This window comes from Trichechus manatus, unplaced genomic scaffold (assembly GCF_000243295.1).
Source record: "Trichechus manatus latirostris isolate Lorelei unplaced genomic scaffold, TriManLat1.0 scaffold00123, whole genome shotgun sequence".
Classification (NCBI taxonomy): Eukaryota; Metazoa; Chordata; class Mammalia; order Sirenia; family Trichechidae; genus Trichechus; species Trichechus manatus.
Genome location: NW_004444059.1, coordinates 8,538,426 through 8,560,817, shown reverse-complemented (window position 1 = coordinate 8,560,817; position 22,392 = coordinate 8,538,426). Strand labels below are relative to the sequence as shown.

The window sequence follows — 22,392 nt, the reverse complement described above, 5'->3', positions numbered from 1 at the left end:
TTTTGAAACAATTGTAGCTGGGTTTTGGCAAAATTATGAAGTCAATGGAGTCAGTCTTTAGATTCTACAAATTTGTTTGTTAATCGTTTTCCCTTTTTGGAGTGATCCCTCTTCTTCATTACTATTGTGCCTATTGTTTTTGTTTTCCCACTTTCCAAATTCCTGCCCCACAGAAATGACTCCAAAACTTAAATTGATGCCAGGGTTTTAAAATGCATGACCTTCAGTATATGTGTTTCCTTAGACAAACGTATGCATTTTAAATATTTAAATCTAATTACCATGGAATAAAAAATTCTGTCCTCTTTCAAATAATTTAAGAACTTAGCAAGTAGACTAAGGATATTTGGTAGGGGGAGGGGGTACATCTTTAAAAGTATTTAATATATATTGGTGAGGCCCTCTGAGAAGGTAAACCAACCAGTTGCCACCTAGTTGATTCTGACTCATGGTGCCTTCATGTGTTAGAGTAGAATTGTGCTCTATAGGGTTTTCAGTGGTTGATTTTTTGGAAGTAGGTTGCCAGGACTTTCTTCTGAGGTGCTTCTAAGTGGACTCGAATCGCCAACACTTTGGTTATCAGCCAAGCATGTTAACCAACTGCACCACCCAAGTAAATATCATTTATTCCCTTTAGATTAGTTCAGAAATGAATGGATAAAGGGAAGACTGGTCTATTTTTTCTCCCTTCCTCAGATTCTTCTGCTTCTCTGGAGAGAATGAATTGAGGACTGTTTTTGCATTGGCTGCTGAAGGCTTTTCTTGGTAGCAATTGGGAGCAGGTGAGAAGTAGGTGACATCACCAAACTATGAAGTTGGCCCTTCCATTTTTCAGGTCTACCTGACTGCCACCAGAGATTCCTCTGATTGTCAATCATCTCTACCTTCTCAACACAGACCAACCCTTCTTCTCTTAGATCTATGTTGAACTTCTTGCTGCACCCCACAATATCTAGGTATACAATTTACGAATGGTGTTTCCTATTTATTTACATTTTCCCTAAAATATTATTTTTCTTATGTTGTCATTTCTGTATGTCTTCTAGTTACTTATATGTCTGATTAAAAAGTTTATTTAAAAATGTATATCATTAGATTATTTTGTTTCCTGGTGAGTAATAAAGCTACTACTATAACCATAGTGCATTTATATGGCTTAGTGTGTCTATGTCTGTTCCTATATCTATGTGATAGGTATATGTTTCTCTTAGGAAATACTTTTTAGCACATCAATAAAGAGTTATTTGTTTCAAAGTAGACTAATATTTAAAACACATTTGGTTGTTAAGGAAGAGACCATTACAATATTTAATCATAGTGTTTGAGTTTATTGAGGTATTAAGACTTCTGCAATGATTAACAGGTTACAGAGAAATGTATACCATTGGCATATTTGGTTTTCAATCCTGGAACTTTTAGTTCCTGACATTGCTGTTTGCACAGGGCGGCAAGAAGACGGTCTGGGTTTGACGTGAGCTGGACTTGGTCCAAGAGAGAAGATGTCACAGAAATAAGACATTCAACTGACTTGAAATGGATTTTATCTTTGGCATACTATGATATTTAACTATGCTCTGTCATCACTGAGCTTACTACACTTAGCCAGTGATGACAGGTAGTGGTATGAGTGAGTATAAAAACTCAGGTGAGAGGGTCCTCAGTGGATCCGAGTCTCCAGGATGACTGGTCTCTGTTTCTAGGTCCCAAAACATCACCATGAAGTTGTCCTTTTTGTACTTGGTTGGGATGCTTTGCATCTTATGCAAAGGTAAGGGACTAATTACAGAATCCTTTCAAATTTGATGGGACCATGTACATAATTGATTACTTTTTTAACATTCTCTACTTCAAGCATTTTTCTCCCTGGGAAATATTTCTTATATTAGAGTAGGATACTATGTAAGAAAACTGGATTTTTATCCTATTGGGTATTACTGCAGTTTTAACAAGCTTGTCTTGAGTGTGCTTGTGTGTGTGTGTGTGTGTGTGTGTGTATGTGTGTGTAGATAGATAGTTACAAGTGCTTAGAAATATTAGTGAACAGGTTACTAGCTTTTCATCACAGTTTATCCTTTGATAACTCTATCTTGAATTCACATCCACATTAAGTCTTCACACTGATAATTGCAATTTTCACAAATCATGAAAACATCAGTTGAAAAGATTTATCCTCAGAAAAAATTTCTTAGGTAAAACGTTTCTTAAACTAATAACTTTCCTGAATATCTCAGAAAGTAAATTAATTTCTGAAATGAATTGAAAGGTAAGACATCATTAATTTATTCTTTTAAAAATTCAAAATTGAGCAAGATGAAAATCTTTAGAAACAAATTTATTTCTTATCCTTAATTCTGTTTCTGAAAAGGGCAGAAGAAATAACATTATCAAACACAAGGGGTAAAGTCTGCAAAAGGGAGACAATTTGTTGTATAGCTTTTCTATGCGAACTCAGAGTATAGACGACTACAATTATTTCTTACACTTAAGAGAAAGTATTTCTATTCTTAACCCAACTACCTAGGATATCTTCAGATAGACTTTTAGAAAATAAGTACTTCAAATAAAAATGACTTTTATAATACTATATAGTGCTTCACTTCTACTTTGCATAAATGTGTTTCTTATTTCTTACTAGAGCACAGAACACATCATTTGCAAAAACTTATATTAAATGATATATCACAACAAAACGTAGTTTAAAAATATCTTTTTAAATTTATTAAAATCACTGAGGAATTGGAGAATATTTCTAAAGTGGATTCCTAGATATCCAAGGTAGTTCTCAAAAATGATCACAATTATTTAAAAAAGTTTTCTATGCATTGGTTATTTGTTGACAAAATTCAGGTATTTTATGTATCTGAGGCCATCCTGGGAATTAGGGAACATATTTGGAAAATTGTTTTGCAAAACTTCAAGTTGCCTTCGTTGAAATTCGTTTTTGTTCTTAATCAGTGAGATTTATGTTTCAAACACAGACTCCCTTCGTTTTCAGTAGGTTACAGATGGTAAAGGCTTGGGGGCCTGGAAGCTAGTGAAGACAAATTCTTAGGTGTCAACTATATGATCAACTAGAAGAAAAGCTTTTATTGTTTAATCAACCATAACTATTAGGAAGAAAGTAAAAGAAAAAAACATCCTGGCTAGATGGAAAAAGCTTCAGTGATAAGAGATGTAGATTTAACACAAAACAGATATGCATAATCAAGTCTTATTTTTTCCCAGGCTATTCTATATTCTCATTAGAGTAAAATCTATACAATTGGTTGTCTGTTCTTTTTTCTCGTTTCTCTTTTTCTTTTCTTTCTTTCCTCTCTATTTTTTTTTTTTTTTTTGTTGTTGTTGTTGTTGTTGGGGTAGGGGGCTAATTCATTGTTTATGAATATATCAACCAGAAAATATTTAGGGACATTAAAATCAAGGGAATTTTAGATCAGAAAATATACTTAAGATTGGTAATTGTAATAGATTATGATAGTGTGACAAATATAAAGTACTAGCTGATAATAATCTGTAGTTTAATTCATTAGGCTGCATATATTTCCAAGAATGAATTGACATTGAAAACTTTGATTTTCAGTATGTTGATAAGTAAATGTATAATTTTAATCTGTATAAATGTGTTCTATTAAATATGAAAACTCCAAAATAACAAATTAACATTGAAATATCACAGTTACCAAATATAAAACATAGTTTACTTATACTGAATTTTAAAGAAGAATGAAAACAAGAAGAGCATGATTCTCATTGTCTTAAAAATATGCTACTGAGAAAGCACAAATGACTTAATTGTTATTGTTTTTTTTCACTTTTTTTTTTTTTTATAGATGGGGAAACTCTATTTTACAAACAAAAATCAGGTCAGTATCTTTTATAAATTAATCTTTATTTTGACATAGCAAGTTGTATTCTGAACCTGCTTTTGGAACACAGAAAACTAATGTTTTTCACATACATTTGATTTTGTGAATGAACTACTGGGACTCTTCATTTAGCCCGTACAATTGTAAACTCTTCGAGGACAAGGTGCGGTCTTTGCTGTATCCACAGTGTTGAGAATAGTGGCTGCTATGTAGCAGGCACTCAGTATACATTTGTTTTAAATTAAAGAAATAATGTTAGATCATTGACACGTGATTTATTCTGCATAAAATAATTTTCTGTATGAAAGTAGACAAATCCTCTGCAAGGTAAACTTGCTGAAGTAAACTGTAGATGCCCTATCTTCTTACTCAAGGGTATGAGGTGCTTCTGAACAGTTTAACCTTTTTCTAAGGACATCAAAATGAACGCCAATTATCTTATTGCAGATCATGCAATGATGTCCTTGGGGTCTATTGTATGTGTGCAAGACAATTTTTCCCTACTCTTGAGAGGGTTTCTGAGTTTCCAGGTCTGCTTTTGATTTGCCTTCCTGATTCTTCACTTCTGCTCAGCAATAAGCTCTATATCCTGATTGGATCATTGTATCTGCTTTTACCCAGTTTCAATTTTTATTTACTGCTTTCAGTCTACTGGGATGAGAATATTACTGATCTACTTTTCATTAGCCTTGTATCTGTGGTAAGAGTGTGCACTCTGAGTGAGACCCCGAGAGTTTTTTCCTGGTGGGTAAAGTGAATAAGCGTTCAGGCATGGGTTTTGTGACGTAGCTATTTTCTGCCAGAGAGTTTGGGGACTGACTTCTTGACTGCAACCTACATTTCAAAAAGTTAAAAAATTTCAGGTATCTAACCAATATGGGGAATGTTACCGTACAATGTTTCTTCAGAAACATATGTATTCAGTGTCTCCAAATCATACCTATGGAATCCCTGAGTGACACAAACAGTTAAGTGCTCAACTACTAGCCAAGAGGATGGTGGTTCAAACCCAGCAAAGAGGCACTGTGGATGACAGGGCTGGCTAACTGCTTGCAAATGGTCACAGCCTTGAAAACTCTATGGAACAGTTCTACTCTGTACACCTGGGATTGCCATGAGTCGGAATCGACTTGACTGCAACAGACAACAACAATGAATGGTACCTATAAACCATCACTTCATAGCCTTTTGGCTAAATATGTATGTGTATTTGTATGTGTAACTACACATAAATTTTATCAGAACACATTAAAAAAAAAAACAAAAAACCCAAACCCACTGCCAGCAAGTCGATTCCGATTCATAGTGACCCCATAGGGTTTCCAAGGCTATAAATCGCTACAGTAGCAGACTGCCACATCTTTCTCCCTCTGGGCAGCTGGTGGTCTTGAACCACTGACCTTTCAGTTAGCAGTCCATTGCTTTAACCACTGCACCACCAGGCCTCCTTAGCAGAACACATGGGAAACCCTTTATCTTTTAACCGGCTTTTTTTGCTCTATTATCTTAATTTATGCCCTATCTCTGGGATTTACTGACCAAAGTTCTAGATTTTCCAGGACAGTTCCAATTTCTAAAAGTTTATTTTAGTATCAAACCAAGTTTCTTGAACTTTCTATTTGAATAATGTAGTCAGTTTTTGGTTTAGGAAATTTGTAAAGATCATAGACCATAGAGAATTAAAAAGAAAAATAAATCCTGTAATTTGTTAAATCTCCAAATAATAATATTATCTAAAATGTTTTTGAGGTTTTTTGAATATGTACTCTACAAGCAAAACTCTACAGTCATTGTTAAATACTGTATTTTTACACAAATAATGCACACATTATATTTGTTTTTTTCCAATTGTGCAACCCCCTTTCACATTATTTTCCTAGGTGCGCTATATGTGTTATATGCGTGTGCATTATTTACATGCACACGTTATTTGTGAAAAATACGGTATTTTAGTTCACATAGTTCTTGAGAAAATTCTTTTGGAGACCAATGCCTTAATGCATTTGGTAAAACTATTTTTTTTAATATCTCTACATCTAACTTAACAACAACAAGTGTTTGTATGTAAATTGTGCCATTTATTGTGATGTACTCTTTCCTGTTGAGAGTTTTTGACACATATAGTGTGCTGACAAACTTGCGTATTTATATACCATTTATTTTAATGTGGAAAAAATTCACCTTGATTAACTATAATAACATTTATATCATTTGAAGATTGTGTAGATGTGAATCTTTGTATCTAACAGTAAAGTAAAAATTGTAACCATCTGGTTCAAATTTAGGAATTTCGGTTATCCAGCAATTTTGTCACATGAAAATATTTTTTAAGCTGAAACTTCCGAAATTCACCAATAGAACAATGATTAGCATTTTAAGGTACCTATTCAGTCACGCTCCTTAGAAGCAAGCATGGCAAGACTCGTCTCACACACTTTGGACATGTTATGAGGAGGGACCAGTCCCTGGAGCTGGACATCATGCTTGGTAGAGGGTCAGTAAAAAGGGGAAGACCCTCAGCGAGATGGATTGAGACAGCAGCTGCAACAACGGGCTCAAGCATAACAATGATCGTGAAGATGGCGCAGGACCTGGCGGGGTGTTTCGTTCTGTTGTACATAGGGTCACTCTGAGTCAGAACCGACTCAACGGCACCTAACAACAACATTCAGTCTTTCAAAAATGATTCCATTACTGTATTTCTACTTAAAAAAAAAAAAAAAGTATAGCGGCCCTTATGAAAATACCTCACCAAGGGAGGGCGCAGCTGGCAAACAAATGTAGGAGGTATGCGTTATACGTATGTGTATTTTGCTATGTTCTAATTCATGCATCTAGACTGCGTTCCAGATTGGCTGGAGGATTGGCTCGGTCTTTCTTCTTTATGTGGGTGTTCTGCCAAACTAAAACCAAACCTGTTGCCGTTGAGTCTATTCCCACACGTAGCGACCCTATAGAACACAGTAAAGCTGCCCCATAGGGTTTCCAAGGAGCAGCTGGTGGATTCCAACTGCCGACCGTTTGTTTAGCAGCTTTTGGTTAGAGTCCTAAACCACTGCACCACCAGGGCTCCACTGGTGTTCTGGAGGGGTATAAATATACCATGGTCAATGGTTAAGTAGCATATTCATGCCTGAGTATTGAATTCAGTTAGTTAGTATATCTCTATGAAACAAAACCCCCAAAGGCAAGAAATGGCTCTAATCAAGATTCACTTTATACTGGCAAATTTTGTCATTTAGAAAAGCTACTAACGACAGCAATTCTCCTTTTCTTTCTTTGGCAAGTAGGTCAGGTAAATTACTTTGTTTTCTTTTCTTATACTAAAAAAACAATAGGGAGGCTGTACTTTTCTTTGGGGGGAATCTCTCTCCTGGCAAAATCCTTAAAATATTTATAATGAAATATTCCTTATTATTATAAACAAAGTTTAGTGTGTTTTTGTATAATCTGGGCCAGACATTTTAATATTTAATCTGGTGATGAAATAAAGGTGATGAAATTTGAAATGGAAATTTCTCTGGTTACTTGCTTTTTAAAATGTTTTCAAACATATGAGAGAAATGTATAGATTCAAAGGTTTACTTTCCTTTATGTTTAATAAAAGAACATACATTTATTTTGTGTTCTAGGATTAATTCCTCAGTGATCTATTTTAATTAAAATAGATCCTAGTCCTAACAGTTGTCATACAAATTCCTTCAGGTTATTGAATATAATGGAATGTTATCTATTTTTTAAAGTCTCCCTACCTACAAAAAAAATGACAACTAAGCCACAGCAGATCAACAAGAATGCTTTGATGGAAGTTTTCTTGAATCCAGCAGTACGGTTTTTGCTGATACCAATATAGATTCAATTTGACCCTGGTCTACTGTAAATAACAATCAAAATAGACCAGGATCATTCATGTGTGTTTTTCTTATAGAGCATTTTAGATCCCTGTCTGTTTCCGCAACCTAAATACAATAAAATTGGAAAATATTTTCTTTGAGGTAAAACATAAACCAAGATTAAACAGCCTGTTAGTTGTCTTACGAAGAAAGCAAAATCACTTCATCCTGTTTATGGACAGGATTTATTAAGTCTGCTCAGATTTCATTGGAATTCAGTGCAAGAGCAGAGTTGGCAGTGGCCCTGCCAAGGTTCTTATCCCTCTGCTCTTTGCATGCCTGGCTTTGTCCCATACTGAGAGGGACATCCAAGCCTGCATGCCTCAGCTCCATCTATTGCTTCTGCAATAAGCCATCCCCTGGTTATCCCTCAGGCTAGAGGTCCTCATCCCTGCAATGTGGTCGAACCTTGGGAAGATAGTCTTAGGAAAGACATCCATGCAGGCCCTGGTAGCAGACTTGGGGCTTTAGGGTCCTGGGGACTTAGAACAAGGTCTAGAATGGGTAAGGGGGTGTTGTGGCCCAGGCTCTAGGTGAGCATGACCCCTTGACCCTCTGCCTGCATATTTTGTCCTTGGAGGAGGGCCATGGCCTGAGGAAGGTGAGAGAGACTGTGTGGCTGAGAGCAGGAGCCCCTCTTGCCTAACTCTAAGAGAGGTACTGTCCAAGGACGTTCTGACTGCAACTGGGGAGTCCAGATGAGTTTGACTCAAAAGCTCATACTCCTTCTACTGTGGAACATGGCCTCATCTCCTTCTGCTTTGCCATGAAATTAAGATATTTAGATATGAAGGCACACTTCTAAAAGTATATTAGAGTGAAGAAAGAGTAGAATGATAGAGTAGAAGTAAAAGGAGAAAGAGTATGAGGAAACAAGGGAGATAGAGAAAAAGGGGAGAAAAGAGAGAAGACACTGAGCATGGAGAAAAGTAGGATAAGTAATAGTAGCATGATGGTTACTTAATAACATAATAATATAAATTGGCTATGCCTGGTTTGAACACTTGTATTCCTCCTAAACCAAGCGCCTATAGGTGAATATCATAATTTCATAAAGACTTAACTTTTAGGGGTCTCTCTATCAAATGATACAATAGACTAACTCCTATTTTGACTATTTTAAAAAGCGTATTATTATCTTATTTCTGTATACCATTTGCTTTAGAAGATACAAATATATTTGCCAGACAAGTGGAAAATGGCTCAGAATTCCAAAAGTAGTCTTTAAATTTTACTTTGAAGTCATGCATCTCATTTTTTTTGTCTACTCGATAACTAAAATACATGTCTTCTACAATTTTACAGAAGTGTCAAAGTTTTTAGCATGTTATTACTTCTAATGTACTTTAATTTTATTAGATATTTTCTAAAAATATTACGTGGTATGACAGAAAGCACAACTTGCCTTATGTAATACAATATGATATATATACAATATACACATAATTCAATATACATTATCTAAAGGAGAGGTCTTTGTTGTTGAATGTTTTTATTAAATAAAAGTTAATTGAGTGCCTTCTATGGTTCAGGCACTGTTCTAGAAACCTGGGATGTCTCAGTGAATGAAACAGGTAAAAATAAGTAAATAAAACCTTAGCTTAAAATGGAGTATAAAATCTAGAAGAAGGAAACCTTTAATAAACAATAAACATTATGAGCAGTAAACATAGTATATTAGGAGGTGATAGAGTCTATGAAATAATAGAGTAATATAATAGTAATTTAGAATATTAGGGTGGGAGTGGGGTTGAAATTTTAGATAGTCAGGTTAGACCTCATTTAAGCTAAGATTTGAAGGAGGTGAATGCTACAATTATTTTATGAGTAAATGTTTCCATTTTTTCTCCTTTGCAGAAAGACAGAAAAGAGAATCAGGTATGTTATCTTAATTTTTATCAGCTATCAGTTGCAATAGCCAAAGATAGTGTGAACTGAACATGCAGAATATTTTTAAGGGGGAAGGTGGGACACTGGAACTTGGGGATTAGTAATGAAAAAAAGAAGACCAGGAAGTATCTGCCTTATCCCTGATAAGAGTTTCTAATACACATTATTCATTAAATCTTGACAGCTTTCTTCTTCTCTCTTTCTTGAGGTCTTAGAACCATGACAAAAAGATAAGGATATGGTGATTAAGTCAATCCATAGCAAATGTTGTTCAAAATGCTGCCAGAATAATGGGGCTTACCCAAAATAAAATATGACTTTTCCTAGTGTCACTATCAGATCATTTTATAACCTGTGTTAGTAGTACTGTTTTCAAATAATATCTTCTGTCATTCACGTTAGGTAACGTTTTGTCCAGTAGTTCATCCTTTGATAACTCAAACAGAAGACTCTTTGACATTGGATTTAGTGCTCCAAGAGAATGCCGAGGGACTGATAGTTTAGAGTTAGATGACTTCCCAGCAGGTACTGTTAGAGAAGAGATGATTACCTAGGAAGCAAGTACTTTTTTTCCATTTGGGATAGTCTGATCATCTTTGTTCTAATTGCAGAAAATGGCCTTAGTAATGTTACTGGAGAATCTAAAGATACTAATTCCAGTGCCAATGAGAGTGATGAATTCTGTCTTTAGGGAATATTGGCAAAGATGTATACATTAAATTGTTTTCCTGGCAATTTAAGTTTTCTCTTGCTATCCTTCTCTCTGTTTCTATTATCATTATGATCAATCATTTATATGGCAGTTTTTTTCATGGTATAAAGAAATAATTTGAAATATTTCCTGAACCCAAATTTACTGTAGGTCTTTCCACTCAGGTTTTTGTTTCCAAACACAATTTGTTTTCCATATCAGTGTTCTTTCTTTAAATTTCGTACTAAAATTGTTGAGTAATATTATAAAGCAGGGTTTCTAAACTGTTTGTGGCCTGAAATTTTGTTTTGTTTGGAAGAAAAATTTCATTTCTTTAGGTGGGACATGTCCTGTCTTGTTCAATGCATTTCTCCCTATAGGCCAATTTAAATTTTTACTTTACCTTCCTGCTTCCTAAATTCTCTATAGTTTGTACTTCTACAAAAATAGGAAAAAAGGAGTTCCAGAAAGGATAATAATATCAATATTTTGTATTAAAATTTAATATGTGAGTTTATGTGGTGATAATTGAACAGGGAGAAACAACTGTGGGTACAGAGTTGAGGCTGAAATATCTTTAAGAAGGTTGCAAAAGTTCCCTGCCTGCCCACCTGTTTTGTGATTGACAAAATCAGTAGGACTGAGTTAAGGCAGTTATACTGGCTCTTGTTTACAGTTCTGAGGTGTTTTCTCGTGTTTTGTAGAACATAGTGAAATTATATCTTAAATGGCCTTGATGCCTCACTCCTCTTCTGGAAGTTTCTCAGCTTTGGGATAAATTGGTTGTCATGTATACCCATGATTACATGTTGTGGAATTGTTTATGAAAATAGTATGAAATACATACGGGGGGATATATCCAAAACTATAATGTAGACCTAGTTCAAGAAATGTACTACATTAATTTCTTGCATAATATGAATTAATGCAAATTTTCCTTGATAATGAGTATATGTTTATATGGTAGATGAAACCAATTCAGCAGTTGGTCTTGACAATGGTGTCTCTGGTGCTACGGAATTTGGTGGCACTCCTTTAAACCAAAATGAAATTGGTCATAGTTCATCTGACCAAAATGGATTTGATGCGAATGTGGTAAACAATGGATTAGCTGGCTCTGATTCTGCAGCCAAGGAAGCAGGTACTATAAATTGTTTCTTAGCTTTCGCTTTGGCAGAAAAATCAATTAATTAGTGAAGCAAGGATTGGTGTTGTTTTTTACCAAAACAAGTTTAACGTTAGAAGTACTCATGGGAAAGATTTGTAAACTATATGACTGGTTCTTAAAGAATCTGTGTTATCTTCAACAGAAATTAGAAATTTAAACACTTTCATGAAGAGGCAAATAGATTTAAGACCTTATGAAGGAGCTTGGACCTGGGAGGAAGAGACCCAGTTTCTATCTCAGTCTTTCTCACTAACCTGTTGTGGACTTTGGGAAAGTTACTTGAACTCTCTTGTTCTCATGTTTTGTTATCTGTAACAGAAGAATTTGGGGTTCATATTTCTTTAAACTTTTACAGTGTTAACTTTTTATGGTCTGTAATTCATAGTTGAACTTTTTTTTTTTTCAAAGAATGCCAGAAAAATGAATTTTACAAAAGATTGGATAAGTTTCATTTATCTGGCAAAAAAAATCCAGTACAGTAACTCTAGGTATTTTTGTGTCAGATACTTGCCTTAAAAGATGTGGAAATTGGTGGAAATAGGAAGAATAGCAATGGGTTCGTTGGTGATGAATCCTTGGCTATTAGGGTGGGTCTTGGCTCTTAGTGGCTCAGGAATTCTGATCCAGAATAAAAAATAGAAATAATTTTGACTCTTTGTTTATTACTCCTGATACCATTTTAATTTTTCCATTAGATGAAGTACTTTCATCTTTTGATTATGGACTTGATAGTGAAAAGAAGGGTGGATCTGGATTTGGTTTTGATAATTCTGGCTCAGGTGGAGTTGGCATTGGTAATCTTGAACAAAAAGGCTTTGATGAAGATGAAATAGGGAACATTGGAAAAGTCAAGCTCCAAGGATCTAGGTATTATTGTTCAGGTTTTCTACATAAAAAGTAAAGAATTACAAGTATTTTAAAATACACCCTGAGGACAATCTTTTTGTTAAATTTAGCCGATAGCAATAACACAAGAACCAGGGATAAATTTAGTAACAGTGCCTCTAGAGATTTGAAATTTTGTTTCAGAACATCTGGTCAAAAGGAATTGGATATCAGTAGAACTCATGGGAGTGAAATGAGTGATGGAGGATTGGCTGGCGGCAAATCTGTATGCCTTGGATTAGGTGTCCGTAGCACAAGTACTGCAACTAAGTTATTCTCGAAAAATTAAAATAATTAATTTTGGTTAAAAGTAATTTTATTTTAATAACATTTAAAAACAAATGAATTAATTAAGATTAATTTTTAATAACATTTTTATTATTCCATTAGTTGAAAACAGATCTTTTGGTCTGGGACTTGGAGTAGGGAAGGGTGAACATACACTCGGTTTTGGAATTTCAGGCTTGAATAAATTTGGTTACAGTGGCATTTGTAGCACAATGATTGAAAAAAATCAGTTGGGTAATTCTGGAGGATCTATTTCCAATGATTTAGTATTGATATTTAATTTTGTGCATAAAAATTTCTGAATTATAAAATGTATTTAATATACTCAGTGACAGTAATATATTTCATAGGTGATTCCAATGCAAGAAGTGGGGATAAATTTGTTGGAGATAGTCTGAGAATTTGGGATTCAATTTAGGGACGTCTAGTCAACAGGGATTTGGACTCAATGAAATTGGAGGTAATGGAATGAGTGTCAGTGGATCTGCTGAGGCTGGATTCAAAGGCCTTGGATCTGAGGGTAGCTCAGGTATTCCACTCAGTCTCTGTTTTAGAGAAATCCAATTGAATCTCAAATAGTCATTATTTCACTTAATAAAATTTTGATTTTTGTGTTGGTGGAAAGTCCTTGGTCTTTTGATTTTGGAATTGGAGGAAAGGTTGGAGCTGAATTTGTTTCTGGAAATTCTAGTTCAAATCAATTTGATGACAATGGCTTTAGTGAATATAGAGTAAAAGCTCTAGAGAATCTAATTCCGGTGGTTTAGGTGATGACGTTTAATTTCTGTGCATGAAAAAGTTGTGAATCATAACATTTATTCAAATATGTTCTGTTAAAAATCATTATATATTCTGCAGGTGGTAACAGTGCAACAAATGGGGATAATTTTCTTGGAGATCCATCTGAAAATTTGGAATTTGGTTTTGGATCATCTGGTCTAAAGGGATTTGGAAGCAGTTTGTCTGGTGGGAGTGACATGGGCAACAGTGGATCTGATACCAGTGGTTCAGGTAGTCTGATTTTGAACTCTGCTCTGGTGAAGTCTAAATTGATTTCCACCATTCATCAAATATTTTACTAACATTTTTATTTCTCTATTAGTGGAAAAGAGCTGGTCTTTTGGTTTTAGATCTGGAGAAAGAAAATCCCTTTGCTGTTGAGTCAATGCCAATTCATAGCGACCCTATAGGACAGAGTAGAACTGCCCTATAGGGTTTCCAAGGAGTGAATGGTGGATTCGAACTACCAGTCTTTCGGTTAGCAGCCGAGCTCTTAACCGCTTTGTCACCAGGGTGCCAGAGAAAGGAAGGGTGAAGCTAAATTTGGTTCTGGAGTTTTGGTTCAAATCAAATTGGTGGAACTGGCCTTAGCAATAATGGAATAAATGGTACTAGAGAATCTAGTTCTGGTGGTTTAGGTGATGGTATTTAATTGCTGTGCATGAAAAAGTTGTGAGTCATAAAATTTATTCAAATATGTTCTGTTAAAAATCATTACGTATTCTGCAGGTGGTACCAGTGCAACAAATGGGGATAATATTTTTGGAGCTCCATCTGAAAATTTGGGATTTGGTTTTGGGACAGCTGGTCTAAAGGGGTTTGGAAGCAGTTGGTCTGGTGGGAGTGACATGAGCAGCACTGGGTCTGATGCCAGTAGCTCAAGTAGTCTGATTTTGAACTCTGTTCTGGTGAAATCTAAATTGATTTCCACCTTTCATCAAATGTTTTAATAACATTTTTATTTCTCTGTTAGTGGGAAAGACTTGGTCTTTTGGATCTGGAGAAAGGAAGGGTGAAGCTATATTTGGTTCTGGAGATTCTGGTTCATATCAAATTGGTGACAATGGCCTTAGTGAAAATGGATTAAAAGGTAGTAGAGAATCTAGGTCTGGTGGTTTAGGGGTTGATATTTAATTTCTGTGCATAAAAAAGTTCTAAATCATAAAGTATTGACGTATGTTCTGGTGATAACCACATAATATTTTGCTGGGATATTCTTTTCTATTGCAAGAAATGGGGATGAACTTGGTAGTAAATTTGGAAATGTAGGATTTGGTGTTGGGGCATTTGATCAAAAGGAATTTGGAGACAGTGGACTGTTGGCAATGGAATGCATAAGAGCATAGCTGCTGGACCTGGATCCGTGGATCTCCGGTCTGATGCCTGTGACTCAGGCATTGTATTTTGTGGACTCTTTTGGTGACACTGAAATAGATTTCAAACTTTCATAATTTCTTTCAATATATTTTTTTCATTCAAAAGCAGTACCTGGTCTTATAATTTTGGACTTGGAGAAGAAAAGGGTGAAACTCAATTTGATTTTGGAAATTCTCTTTCAAATCAGTTTCATAGCAATAACCTTAGTGGTAAAGAATTTGATGGAAATGGAGTAGGTGGTTCTGGAAGCTCTAGTTCTAGTGATCTAGGTATTGATAATTAATTTCAGTATATATAATAATTCTTAATCATGGTATGCATTGAAAATATTATCATGACCAATATTTTATATTTAGCAGGTGGCTCAAGTGCAAGGAATGGGACTGAATATTTTGGCAGTGTTTCTGAAGATTCAGGATTCAATTTGGGGTCATCTGATCAACAGGGATTTGGAGTCAGTGGAACTGAAGGAAATGGAAATAGTAGCTGTAGATCTGCTAGGTCTGGATACTTGAGTCCTGGTCTAATGTCAGTGGCTCAGGTATCCTAAAGTAGACTCAGTTCCCAAGATATCTAAATTCTTTGTTCTTTATTTCTTTTAATCGTATTTTGATTTTCCATTAGGAGGAAACACTTGGTCTTCTGGTTCTGGTGAAGGAAGGAAGGGTAATGATGGACTTGGTGTTGGTGCTTCTGGACTAAACAAATTTGGTGAAACTGGCCTTAGTGGTACAGGTACTGGTGATACTGGAAAGGATATTACTGGATCTGGTTCCCTTGGGTTAGGCATTGAGCTTGATTTCTGATGATTAAAAAGTCAAGGTTATAAAATAATTTTTAAAAATAATGAAAATTATAAATATAAACATTATTAATAATAATTTTAAAAGCAAACCAGATCGCTGAAACATTGAGATGCGCTTAGATATGATCAGGCAAAAGTCACTTAATATTTTGTTGGCCTAAAATGTGGAACTGGTTTTGTGGCCATAAATATAGTGATGTGGAATTCTTCCCTTGCCTTTATTCCAAAAATGATTTGGAGTCAGTTGAACAGGTGGTTATAGCAACAGCTGATTTGTTGGGCTGAGCTTTGTATCGTGGATCTGGACTTGGTGGCTTAGATGTTTTTTCAGATTCATTTCTGAGAAGAACAAATGAGTTTCATTCTTGTTAAAAAAAAATCCTTGTAAAATTTAGTATTTCCATTTAATGGAAACATTGGATTGAATAGTCTGGGAATTTGTGATACATAATTGTTAAAATAATATTTGTTACTGATGCTTTTTGTGAAATCTCTCTTGATGTTGATGGATTTGGTGTCACCAGAGTAGATGGCACTAGAACTGTGGGCAGTGGGTCCACTTCTAATGACATGCGTGTTCTGACACATATTCAGGATTCATATTTAGAATTCAAATTTAGGATTACTACCTTGCTTTTTCTTTACTGAAACAAATTAGTAAGAGCTACAGGGTAGTGTAGTGATGGTCGACCTAACTCAGGATTGACTATCAGTGAATCTGTTCAAAAAAGTCTTGATCGTACAGAAATAATACTTTTATTTTAAGTAGTTCTTTATCTTTGGCCATCAATTTTGATATCAGCATTTCAATGAAACGAATAAATTTGGAATCATTCATTATTTATTGCCACCAATTTTAAGTGCAATTGATACAAATGGTTTAAAAGACACTGAATGCCTGAACCCCAGATTTGCTGTCATTAGGTCAACTATTCAAATTTAGACTTTGTTCCTGGGAAATTTATTAAGAATTCACCGTTTTTTATCTTTCTTTTGTAGAGTGGTTACCAATTTGAGATTTTTCTGCTCTTTGGATGTTAGGCTCTCACTGTTCTGATTTTTCCACATTAGGCAAACTTTTATTAATTAGTGTTCATTCTGGTAGTGTATCTAATGGCAGTAAATTTAGTGGCTTTGAAATGGGAGGTCTGGATTTCTTGACATTAGTGAAGGTATCTGTTCATCTCAGAGCTTCGAACAAGTTTGAACCGGTTCAGCTATGGCTGCTGAATTGAAATCGGAAAAGACCCGAATTGTTACAATTTGGGTGATCTGGAAATTATGGGTTGAAACTCAGGAATGGGAGAGTTGGGAGAGGTGTAGTGAGCCTTTTCAGGAGCCAGATGCTAGAGATTAGATTATTGGCAGGATTCTGGAGAACGACACACATTCAGAGCAGTTCCTTCGGCCACCGTCTTTGAGTGGGGCACTGCTATTTCTGACTCTGCTCAGAATTCAACTGGCAAGAGATTTGATTACTATGCAGTGCATAAGCTGCCCTTGTCTTCTAAGAGGGAGATTACATTTCTAGCAGGGCTTTGACCTATAATTTTTTCTGTTCCGATATTTTAAAAAGTCAGGTCTGTTCCGTTGTTGCTTCTTGGGCCACGACTGAACCTGGGAAAACCGGTCCAAAGTCCTGGTTCATCTAGATTAGTGTTTTTCATACTTCTAATTTTTATCATTGCAGAATCTTTTGTTCAGTTCACATCCTGAAATGGTACCTAGATTTCCCAAATGTAAAACAAATCAAAGTGAGAGCAAATTCTGTTGAACCTGGGTTAGGAGACCTGGAGCCCTACCTACTCAACCTCTCTTTCTCTGGACGAGTTTTAAGGCAGTTGCTCTGCCACAAATTAATTTGGTGTCAGTTTATCTAGTGGCAATACATTTAATTTAGTTACTCTGGCCGCGTGTTAAGTTGGTAACATTTTTCCCCTTATATTGCTTCACATAATTCTAAATCTGCTCGTATTAGCATTGCTGAACTTGGATCCATGGTTTATACATCAGATTTTTTTTTCACACTTTGCCAAGTCATATTATACACAGAAAGCAATCTAATCATTTTTGTATTAAAATAGGTACCACAAGCTCGTCTGACTACAATACATATGGACAACTAAGCACTCCAGGTAGTTTGACTTATGGTTGTTTGGGTGTTGGGGGTTGGGGGGAAGAATATATATATATATATGATTTTGATATGTTCTATTGATTATTGATTTACTAGGACTTGATATTATTATGCTTGTTTCACATAAAGAGCTTATAGTGTCTCTTTTCTTTGAGTACAGTACTAATGCTTAGAAAACCAATAGGGCATTTGAAAAAACTGCATAAGTAAAAAAGATTAAAAAATATTTTTAAGCGAATTTGAATAAAACATAGTGTGCCTTCTCCTTTATAATTTTAGATATATTATTTTTTAAATAACCTTACAGATAAATTAGGAGTTCCATCTATTTCCACTCAACCTGAGTAAAGACAACCTTGTAGAAAAGACAAGCGGCCTCAAGAAATACAATAATCTCATTGTGAAAAATATTTTAAAATTCTATTGGAGTATTCACATTTGTTGTTGGTGTTGTTATGTCCTGATTGCTTTTAGGCCTTACCCTAAGAATTCATATAAATATACTTGGTTACTTAAAAGGGTCAGGATGTTAGAATTAAAACCATCATGGGAAACAAAGTTTTGAAGTACACAGCTTTTTCCCTTTGATGCAGAGAACTGAATTCTGTTCTTATATATAGATAATTGATTTGTTAGTATTAGTTAATAGACTGATTTAATACAATCTACCTTGGGCTTTTTGGGTTATGGTTTCCAATAAACGTGGGTTAAAACCCACTTCTGTTGAGTTGATTCTGACTCATAGCAACCCTGTAGGACAGAGTAGAGCTTCCCCCTAGCGTTTCCAAGGCTGTGAATTTTTACAGAAGCAGACTGCCACATCTTTCTGCCGTGGAGCATCTGATGGGTTCCAACCGCCAAGTACTTTAACCACTGTGCCACCATAGCTCCTAAAAACGGGTTAGAAAATTTTTAATTTTGAGGTTGAAAAAATAGTTTTATAAATGATGTAGCATATGTTAGTAATTGTACATGATCCCAAATGAATAAGCTGTTAATGGTTTCTGAACATACTATGACTGTTCCAGAAAAAATATGACCTGCAGAGATAATCATATATGTGACATTGGAAAATCCTAGCTCTCACAAAGCCAAATTATATATTCAGGATAAAGAAACTCAATGATAGCCTTCAATACCAACTTCTAAATTCCCATGTATATCCTGTGTATTTGAGATCAATAAACGTTTTAAAGTTTAAATCACCTGTGCTTTGTGTTGAATAGAAAAAGGATCCCATATTCCAGAAGCAACTCCCAAATACTCTGAAACAAATACAATTGTTGGTAAGTAAAAATGACTCTGATTTTCATTAATATTTTTATGCCCAAGGCAGTACTTAATGAGGCTGCAAAGTAACTGAGTTTTGTAACTAATTTTGAAAACTAGCCCATCACCTGTGTTTAATCATTGTTCATTTGCTGAACACCGTATTTGTGCTGTTTTTCCCTATGTATATATATGCATATATTTCTTTACTCATTAAATGTAGATGGTGCCTCACTCAGACAAAATATTAACATCTATCTATACAAAAAGCAAAACAAATCACAATTTTTCTCAGTTCTGATCCCTTCCTACTCACCCCATTGATGAAGGAGAGATTCTCTGCCCTAAAGAGTACTTGGGAGATGGCAGAACATAGGACATCTGACATTGGACAGATGAGATTGGCAGTTTATTAGCCACCTATACGCCCAGGCCCCGGGGAAAAGGACAGCCTAGGCTATGCAGGGCCACACGAGGTTTGTACTGGAGAGCTGAGTAAATCAGCAAAGGCTGTGGGAGGCAAGCTTTGTAGTTATTGGAGGGTGGAGTGAACCCTGGTTCCCTTAGCAGGATGTGATTGGCTAGTTTGAAACACAAACTAGTGGCTCACTTCCCTGAGCTGGCATGCAAGTTCAGTTAGGTTGAGGAGGGGGTGCAGTGCAGCAGGACACCTGATAGGACAACTAGCCGAAAGGGAGCATCCTGGTGACACAATGGTTCAAGCGCTTGACTGCTAACCAAAGGTCAACGATTCTGCTCCCCCTGGAGAAAGACGTGGTAGTCTGCTTTCGTGAAGATTTACAGCCTTGGGAACCATATGGGACAGTTCTACCCTGTCCTACAGGGTCGCTATGAGAGGGAATTGACTCCACTTCAGTGGATTTTGTTTTGCTTTTTTTTTTTGAGGGTCATACGTGGTGAGAATAGGGAAATTCAGGATTAGGCCTTTATGGTGCCCTTGGAGACTCCAGGAGTCCCTAGCTGGCGCAGAGGCTCTAACTAGAATATTGGTGGTTGAATCCACCCCGAGGTACCTCAGAAGAAAAGTGTCACTGTCTACTTCTGAAAGGCCACAGCCATTAAAAACCCTACGGAGCACAGTTCCACTCTAACACTTGGAGTCCCATGAGTCAGAATTGACTCCATGGCAACTGGTTTGATTTTTGGGGGGAGGCTCAAAGACGTCAAGGCAGTGCTTGAAATTTAAGTCATACCATACACCTCTATATACCCCTCCTCATAAAAATACAAAAAACCAAACCTGTTGCCGTGGAGCGATTCTGACTCATAGCGACCCCATAGGACAGAGTAGAAGTGCCCCATAGGGTTTCCAAGGAGCAGCTAGCAGCCTTTGCTCTTAATCACTGCGCCATTAGGGCGCCACCCCTCCTCGTAGTAGAAACTATTTCCCTTTTTCCTAGGGAAACAAGATGTTTCTATTTTTGCTTTATTTTTAACCACAGCAGCCAAATTAGATTATTCTAAGGAAGTACTGAGGTACTACTTTAAGAATATTTTTTCAGTAGTGAGAGAAAAGAAAGCATTGATGTAGGGTGGTGACTGTGGGAATAGAAACTTTCAATGGTTTTTTTTGTTCTTGGTACGTAAATTTAAAAAACAATCAGAACTTGAAAGTACACTGATTATTCTATATAATTATAAATATTCTACTCTGTCTTATAGGTGAAGCTTCTACTTGGGGCAAAGGAGCTTACAAAGCCTTCAATGGCCGCATCTTTTCCTTTGAGTCTTCATGCACATACACTTTCTGCCGTCACTGCGTTGAATCTGAAGGAGATTTCAATATTGAGATCAAACGAAACAATGAGAGTGAGATTGAAAAAATAGCAGTCATAATTGACAGTAATGACATCTCTATTTTTGGTGATGTCATTTTGGTTAATGGAGAAAGGTAAATGCCATAATGCTTTGAATAAATGCTGCAGAATTATTTGAAGTAACCTGAGCAAAAATAAAAATAAAAAAAGAAGGTTGAACAGGGAAGAGGTGTTAGTTTCCTTCTATTTTGATCTTTTTATTGATATTTGTAATACATTCTAGGACAGGAGTTTGATAAATGTATACGACTTTTATCATATTTGAGATTATAAGGATTATATTTATTCCTATAACAACATGGAAAACCATAGTCGTTCTGTTGACTGAGTTTTCTGAGTATCTAGATTTTGGGTAATGTGCATATTTAACAAAACTGTTAAAAGAATATTTCAATTTTCATTTACATGTTTTGCACTATAGGTTTGAGATTTCACAATAGATTGAAACTATTAGGCCATTATTTTTAGAAGTAGCAATTCCGATTTAGAAGGGACGGTATATTTGAATACTTTGCTAGATAAGAAAATGAGACATCATATTTAACTTGTGAACAATTCTAATTATTTGATCAGTTTTTCTGTACACTGGTCTAATGTTTCACCTTGTTCATTTCTCCAAAGCCCCAGAGATCTAGTCACTGTTCTAGAAAAGTACTTTATATATTGGGAAAAAGTCGTTGTGTCTCCTCTTTTGAAATGACAAGAAAAAGAAAAATTTTATATTTATTAGCTAGTATTATAAGATATTCAGTATATAAACATGAATTATCAGAAGGAAATATGCCTATAAGAATAATTTTTATACCTTTTATATGAATTTGTATTTTATGCTTTATAGCGTACAGATACCATATAATAATAAGCTGATTCACATTAAAACATATGGAGAACATAATGTCTTGAATAGCCGTAGAGGAATCCTGTCTTTAATGTGGGACGAAAATAACAAACTCTCAGTAAGTCCATCTCTGGTTTTCTTATAATTCTGTGCTTTTTACTTTCAATTGTAAAAATCGTATATTTAAAGGATAATAGAGCTAATGTTTATTGAGAACTCTCTAAGTATTGGTCACTACACAAGCATTAATATTCAAAATACTTTGAAGTACCTGCTACCATTAGTTTAATTTTATAGATTATGGAACTCAGGAAATGCAGGCTAAGGAAAGTTAAATAATCTGTCCAAAGACACATAACCAATAAGTGGTAGAGTTGGGGTCCATGCCAGATTCTAGAGCCAGGTCCTCAAAAATGCCCTCTAGTATACCCCTAGGAAGAATTGAATATGTGGAGGTCTTGTCCTTTGTTTTAGGTAAATTTTGTCTTGAGAAATTTTCAATATTTTCTAAACATATAAATGCAATTTTTTTTGAAGCTCACTCTTCACAAACAATATCCTACTTGTGGTCTTTGTGGTAACTTCAACAGCATCCCAGGTAAGATTTCAAAGGATTGTTCCTTAAAAAATTGCTTTCCCAAGAAAAATTATGAAGTGATTGTCATAG

General features: G+C 35.4%; 1 protein-coding gene across 2 annotated transcripts in view; it reads left to right on the top strand.

Annotated features, from left to right (window-relative positions):
* The window catches only part of MUC19 (mucin 19, oligomeric), a 76,458-nt gene that overhangs the window by 11,758 nt on the left and 42,308 nt on the right, over nt 1–22,392 (top strand). For both annotated transcript variants that reach the window (XM_023738870.1, XM_023738869.1), the window contains exons 2-9: nt 1,701–1,768; nt 3,831–3,863; nt 9,617–9,637; nt 17,728–17,778; nt 19,007–19,066; nt 20,733–20,961; nt 21,726–21,843; nt 22,263–22,323. In XM_023738870.1, coding sequence (XP_023594638.1) covers nt 1,701–1,768; nt 3,831–3,863; nt 9,617–9,637; nt 17,728–17,778; nt 19,007–19,066; nt 20,733–20,961; nt 21,726–21,843; nt 22,263–22,323 — 641 coding nt within the window. The remainder of the gene's footprint in view (nt 1–1,700; nt 1,769–3,830; nt 3,864–9,616; nt 9,638–17,727; nt 17,779–19,006; nt 19,067–20,732; nt 20,962–21,725; nt 21,844–22,262; nt 22,324–22,392) is intronic.